The sequence below is a fragment of the Cariama cristata genome, unplaced genomic scaffold, assembly GCF_000690535.1.
Source record: "Cariama cristata isolate BGI_N322 unplaced genomic scaffold, ASM69053v1 scaffold1038, whole genome shotgun sequence".
Lineage (NCBI taxonomy): Eukaryota > Metazoa > Chordata > Aves > Cariamiformes > Cariamidae > Cariama > Cariama cristata.
The window spans coordinates 49,165-56,535 of NW_009630419.1; the positions used below are offsets into that span (position 1 = coordinate 49,165).

At 43.6% G+C, this 7,371-nt stretch overlaps 1 protein-coding gene across 1 annotated transcript in view; it reads left to right on the forward strand.

Annotated features, from left to right (window-relative positions):
* EGFR (epidermal growth factor receptor) overlaps positions 1–7,371 on the forward strand; it is a gene marked incomplete at its 5' end in the record, with an annotated part of 44,210 nt that overhangs the window by 23,862 nt on the left and 12,977 nt on the right. Inside the window, 3 exons of the mRNA XM_009705500.1 lie at positions 1,104–1,245; positions 3,141–3,263; positions 4,566–4,664. Of these exons, the coding sequence (XP_009703802.1) occupies positions 1,104–1,245; positions 3,141–3,263; positions 4,566–4,664 (364 nt within the window). The remainder of the gene's footprint in view (positions 1–1,103; positions 1,246–3,140; positions 3,264–4,565; positions 4,665–7,371) is intronic.

A 7,371-nucleotide genomic window follows, 5' to 3' on the forward strand; every position in this document is an offset into this window, starting at 1 on the left:
CTGCTGGCACAAGACTCCAAACCTTGTTCTGCTTAGCTTGTTTGTCAAGGTGAGACCTGGGATCTGTTACTGGAGACCAAAAGAAGGAGCTGGAAAAAGAAAGGATGAAGGGCTAGTGGCAGAGAGAGATATGTTTAGGATTGATATGGTTACCTGCCTTACAGGGGATTCATCTCAAAGACCCAGGAGGTCTTTTCCAGCCCTATGATCTGTACATCTCCAGCCGCTCTGTGCACAGATGGATGTCCATTCTTCACGCTAGAGCTTACGTTGCACTGTTTGACCTCACGACTTGCTCGAGGTCATGCAACAAGCAAGCAGGCTTCTCTGACTAAGAGAAAGGGATTTAGTTTCTGGCCACAAAGTCATGCTATGTCAAGACAAATTCAGCCTAGAAGTACTATTAAAAAATGACTCTATTTAAGAGTATTCCCTGGGGCAACTTAGGAAGAGTTGTGGTGGATCTCTAAGTACAGACCAAAAAACAACCTTGGAAAACAGGGTTTTCTTTACGGCTTAAATTTGAAATCACCCAGGCTCTAATAAAGAGGCAGCAATCTGTACGGACAACGTAGATGGTTCACACATGACCTGGCCTCAGACATTTGTACTTGGGGAGGAGGGCCGATGATCTGAAGTTCACTGGGACCCTTACAGCATGGTCCCCCCATAACGGTGAGATGTCAGCTTCATTGCTGGTATTGCAACCGCATATGTCTTCTTGACATCGCCTGCTCTCCACATGCTTCGTGTATCTGATCCCATGCGGGCTGCCCATGGCTGGCATATATAGGCATTGCAGATTTGATGCTCATGTGCTTGGTGGGTTTGTCAGAGGGACGAGAAATCCCCTCGCTTAAGCTATGAGGATCAGCTCCCATTGCGAGTTTGAGAGCAGAGGGACTTTTAGCAAGTTACTGGATAAGGTACTTAAAAATACAGATGCCCAAGATACCCGAAATGTCCAGTAGGCTTAAGTAGATGCCCAGAGTGTGTGTCTGATCAAACCCTAAGGCTTCAAGCAGCCTCTGTAGGTTTTTTTTTTTAAATCTTGCACCTAAGGATATTTTTTTTCTCTTTCTGCATCCCCTCTTGTCTCACAGCTCCAAAATCCCGTCTATCGCAGCTGGCGTCGTCGGAGGTCTCCTGTGCCTGGTGGTGGTTGGCTTGGGCATCGGGCTTTACTTGCGGAGGCGTCACATCGTCAGAAAGCGAACCCTGCGCCGGCTGCTGCAGGAGAGGGAGGTGAGGACCACCGGCATGGCTGCAGCACCCGCTGCTTTATTTGGGGCAACGGGTGCCCAGCTCCTCGTACCAGAGAATTAAAGCAACTCAACAAGCCCTTGGGTTGGGAAACACGGCGTCTGCCGCCCTAGTTGGAAAAGAGGTGTTGTGCACCTAACACCTTCTCACTTAATCTCAAGTCTGATCCCTCTGGATATAATTTTCAAAAGCTTCAGGGGATTTAGGTGTCTAAATCCCAATGAAAATCACCGAGACTCTCTACTCGGAAAAAACTACGTCTTCAGGGTCAGATGCAATGTGTTTGTTGATCCGTACCACCTTGCTCTGTAGACCCTCAGCCTCGAATTGTTTCTTCCGCCAGACAAGCCTTGAGGCTGCTGTGGCAACTTGGATGCTTTTGAAAATTTTAACCCCTTGATCAGGCATATGTCTGATCCTGCAGAAAAAAATGAGAGAAAAAGGAGAGGAGGGAAAGGAATTGAGGAAGTGTTTGTGTCTTGTCTTTGGTTTGTTTTTAGCAGAAAAAAACCACAAAGCCATCAAAGTGAATGGTTCACCCTGTCCTGCATGAACAAGGTTGCAACACTGCTTTTTGTTTTCTGCATGGTTTTGTGTGCATTATAGCATCACCCTCTGGGTACCTCACATATAAAATTGCAAAATTCATTATCCTAGATTAAAGCCACACTTTTGTGATTAGCTCCCTTCTCTTTCTAGTCCAGTCCTGGTAAATAATTACCAAATTGTGTCTAGCATTCTGCTAAAAGCCCAGTTGCAGCTTCCTTCCGTGCTCACTGGCTTTGCAGAGTCAGCTGCTAAAATCCTTAAAAAAAAAAAAAAGCTACCCTGCTTTTTAATGCGCTACCTAACAATATTTTACATGCATCTGTGTTCTGCAGTTGTGATAGCAGAGGTCAGTTTGTGCTCGGCTCATATTGTACCCTCTGGACTCCTCAAAATGAGGATATCTCATCAGAACAGAAAGGTTGCTGGCCCACTAAAAATCAGATTGTATCTAGCCAAATACGGTTTTATTCAAAGGAAAGGAAAAAGAAAAAGCACCAAGGACAAAAGCTGACTTACGCATCAAAGAAGCGTTAAAGTGTTTTAGGCATTGGAACGGGCTCCCCAGGGAGGTGGTGGAGTCACCGTCCCTGGAGGTGTTCAAAAAACGTTTAGATGTGGCACTTCAAGACATGGTTTAGTGGGTTTAGCGGGCATGGTGGCATCAGGTATACGGTTGGACTTGATGATCTTTGAGGACTCTTCCAACCATAATGATTCTATGAAATATTTCTGTTTGGAGGGCATTACTGCTGTTTGCAATAAGGCTTAGATTGAATTTTGAAAACATTGGTAGTCAATTCAACATCTCCTTTTTTATTGAGAAAAGAATCATTCTCATAGAGTTTCAATTGCTGCTTGTGAACCCTGCGGTCTGGGGGAGCCGCTGGTACCACGAGAATGTCATCCAGTTAAACAAGAGCAGACCTGAAAGGTTGCAGGTGATTTTTGCCCATTATTTAAAACATTTTAATAATTTATTTGCAAGTTCAAAAAAAAAAAAATCTTCTTTAGGATCTGTGGTAATTACATTGTTCTTCGTGCCAAGTATTTTAAGGCTTTGAAGTCGAAGCCTTCATTTGAACAGCAGCATTCCTTCATTCTCCTTCAAAATGGCAGTTGCCACTCCGGGATTGATTTTACCTCTGAAATTTGGAGCAATTTTAGATATTTATTGCTGCAAGTCAGAGTGGAGCTGTCCTCCCGTAAATGTCACGTGGAATAAAATGTTCATTATTTTAAAGGAAGGATTTATTTGTTTCCCCAAAGCATGCTGCTTGCCATCCTCCTAGACTGTGTAGCCTTCTAATGTCACCTTCTCTCCACACCAGCTTGTCGAACCACTGACACCCAGCGGGGAGGCACCAAACCAGGCTCATCTGAGAATTTTAAAGGAAACAGAATTTAAAAAGGTCAAAGTTTTAGGCTCTGGAGCTTTTGGCACTGTTTATAAGGTAAGATCACCATGTTTCTCTTCCCCTTTTCATCTTGCTCCCTCATGCAGAAGTCACTCAAACAAGCATGAACTGGGAGCTGCAATCATTGTATAGATTTTTTTTTTAAAAAAAAACCCTAGATTTTATAGTGTTTTATAGATTTTATAAGCTAGATTATATAGCAATATATATTTGAATGTCAGAGAGGTGACACAATCATCATGAGTTGAGTTATGAATCAGATAACATGGGAAGTTTTACATAAGATATTGCCAAAGCCATACTGGTGAACCTGGAGGACAAAGAGCTCAACTTAAAAACTACCACAGCCAAATATACCCTGTTATGAATATTAGAAAAAAAAGAAATGTACTTCGGTGAGCTCACTGCTAAGCCATTTTTCTGTGTGGTCTGGGGTCTCTTTTTTATAATTGTCCATCACTCGTTCATTAGAACTAACTCAGATCTGTGGAAGTGTCTACACAGCTTCAGTTGTGTAGGATCACAAAGTATTTTTTTCTCTTGGTGTTTGTTTATCCTCTGCGTTTCTTCTCCACCAATTTCCACTTTTCTGCGCTCCTCCTTTTATTAAGGATATGTGTTTCAAGCTTTGTCAGTAGTACTGAAAGAGAAACTGTAGGGTTGTATGTCTCTTTATAAAAAGGTCTATATTCTGAAGCAAGCTTCCAGCTATGGCTAGAAACTTCAGGGGCCCAAATCCCATTGACCTCGGAAAATGTGCCCCTACATCGCTGGGTATTTCAGCGGAGGGTCCCCGCGGTGCCACGCTGTTCACCTGCCGCCTAAATGGCCTCCTGACACTGTAGATGTAGAGCGCTGAACCAGACGGACACAAACCTACCTGCCACTGCCTGTGCTTAGGACTGGGTTATTTGTACAGTATAGATGCCATCTTGTTTTCATGAAATAATGCCCATTCTTTTCATCCCATAAAGTTATAAATCGGAAGTGGCAAGGTTTTGCACATGCAGTTGCTGCGATATGCTAATTAATTAGATTTCCACCCGCAAAAGTTGCTCTTTAGGCATCTCTTGGGCTATTTATACAGGGATGGTAACGAACACGTTTTTTTAAAAAAAATACAGTAGAGGTGACTGAAGGAGAAATACCACTCACTCCATTAACAGGATTTTATTAATGCTTACAAGACACGGTTTTTGCATATTTTTGTTGTCTGTCATGTCTTCCCATTGCTCAGAATATTTAAGTCTACTCAGAGGATGTGAAATGTATATGTAATTGTGAGAATTAACCCGTTAGATATGAGACCGAGTAACTCTTTGTACTTCTTTTTGGTAGGGACTTTGGATCCCAGAAGGGGAGAAGGTCAAAATTCCTGTCGCTATTAAAGAGTTGAGAGAGGCTACATCACCAAAAGCCAACAAGGAAATACTTGATGTAAGTTTTCATGTTTGTTTTGTCAAGTTGTCAGTGGTCTGTGGATTTTCCTCTGTAACAACTAAAGGGATTCCTGGATTTTGGGTGGGAAGAAATATTTTGCACCCCAAACTGAATTCTCCATCTAGAAGTACTGGGCTTTGCAGCCTGATCTGTGAAGTGCTTTTGTGTCTCCTGTGAACCCCGTGCTCACAGTCCAAATACTGACGTTATACTCATGGGGTAGCACTTAAGGAGAGGTCAGGACCATGCATTTACAGCTCATTCTGTTTTCTTTATTCTGATGTTTCAGGGCTTAAACTGTGGCATTCATTGCCATTACGGCGGTACAACTAAAGCCAATAACAACAAATCTAATGATTTTTGAATCCTGACACTGCAGATTGTTGTGAGCTAGTTGCTTGGTTACATAGGATGAAATTAACTATAAATCCAAAAGAAAAATAAAATCCCAGATGTCTGATTTCTCTGCCATGAACAGAAAGAAATTATCTTGCTTCCCAAAAGAGGCACGGGAATTTTATTTTCTTGCTTGGATAGAGCTTATCACTTCAGAAAACAGGGAAAAAAGCTTTGGGACACTGATTTAGGAACTTATAAATATGTGAGTTTACAACAGGTAAGCCGGAGTCCTAAATACAAAGTTCCCTGAACTTGGAATAGCTAAAAATCAAAACTAGATCCAAAGCCACGGAACATACAGTGCCAAGGATATATATAATTATATACAAAGGCAGGAAAATGGGGAGTGCAGAGAGGAGCTCTCAGATGTTTGGTGTAACTTCAGTTCAGCTTTCCTGCACCGTGATTCAGTCCTCAGCAACAAGCAATGTGGGTGTGGGGGTGTGTGTGTGTGTCCTCTTCAGCACTTTGAGCCCCAAGTTGGAGCCTGCCGGGTCACGCCGGAGGACTGGTCAGCCATGGGGTATCCCAAGCAACGCAGGGAACATGGTACAGATGAAGCCTTTAAGCTTCTCCTTGCTAGACTTGCATGAGTGTGCCTCTAGAAAACGTAGGTTGGAAGCCTGGATTTGGCAGGGGCTCATCGATTGAGTGCTTGTTTGCAGGGACAGGGCGCACGTCCCCGGTACGTCCCGCATGGAGCTGTGGAAGTGTGAGTCCGCAGCTTGGGACAGCCTGTTCGTGTGGAAGTGATGGTGGGGTTAATCAAATGCACAAATTCTTCAGGCATGGGGAAAACTGTGGAATTTTTTTTTTCTTTTGGTAGGAACTGAACCACTTTAGCAGGAAATTTATTTTTAAAAAATATGTAAATCCAGCGTTGGCCAACAAATGACACCTCAGGTAGGAAGGCTCATCTCAAATGGTTCAAGCTGGCAAAGACCTTAACAAAAAGCCAAGTCTCATAATGAGAAGGGTCAGGATGCATGGCTGTGAACAAACCACCACCTGTGCTACTGATAAGAAAGCACACTGGATTTTTCCAATCATCCTGAATAAACAGTGTTATTCCAATACATCACTCTATGTCAACAGCTTGCGTATTATGTACCGTATGATTTGATACGTGTATTGCAGCAATGCAGAAGAATAGGTGGTCCATCTCAGGATCCATACGTGAAGCTATATCCATCCTGATCTTACTTCAGACTGCAGATCAGTCTCAACCCTTCCCCAGGTCCCTGACCCGTGTGGCCCTGGTCCCTGCCCTCGCTGCCGTCCCTCCCTTCACTGGCGGTCCCTGCATTGAGGAGTTGGCAAAGATGCTGCTCAGCTGCCTGCCCTGAGCTCAGCCCCTCATTTCCCTCTTCGCGGTGATAAGGAGCATAACACAGTCTTCACAAAGGATGCTTTGGACTTAACTGCATTAAATTCCTGTACACTGAAGGAAGGGTTAATGAATAAGCCTACAGTACTGCATCCTGCCTTCAGCAGATCAAGACAGTCGTACTGCAGGGCAGGAGATGCAAGGACTGTGCGCTTTTCGGTGATATCAAAGTACTTTCTCTTTTCAAAGGAGTTTTCTGTAGCATATCCCCATGTTTTCTTTTCTTTTCCTTTGAATTAGGATGCTTAACAAAAAGCTCTTGCTTTTTTCAGTCCTGTTCATTTTTTAGAGGATTTGGTTGGTGGAATTCATTCTATATTTCAGAAGAAAATTTAAGAAATACAAAGCAGTGAAACAAGTCAGAGGGATGACTCCAAAAGCTTCTTTCAAAACAGATTTTCGCTACACAACCAACTTTTCAAGGTCACTGAAACCTCAGAGATAATAATGTCCAATTAAAGTTGATTTGTCTTACAGAAACACGCTAGGTATAGAACAAGTGCAGCAGCTTCACCTCATATAATCCAAGCGCGCTATCGCTGCTTTTTTAGGGCAGGGCTAATTCAGAAGATTGTTGTTGAATACCAAGCATACTTGGAGCAGGTCAGAGCGTACTGCAGAGATTTCCAAGATAAACAGTTGAAACAAAGGCCCACTTTAATGTCTTGGGCTACTTAGAGGGACCCACGACCGTACAATAGCTCCCTTCTGCTCCCTGCGAGGAGGCGGTGGCCTATTTTACTTTGCAGTATCAAATGTAATAGCCAACATCAATACTTGGATGCTCTCCGAAAGCTGTGTGGCCCGTACACCCACCCGGCTCTTTCAGCATCCCAGTTCTCAGCCCCCGGGTCAGCCCCGCGCGGGCTGTGCAGCAGATGGGCAGTGAGAACGGCTCCCGACGCTGCAGATTTTTCC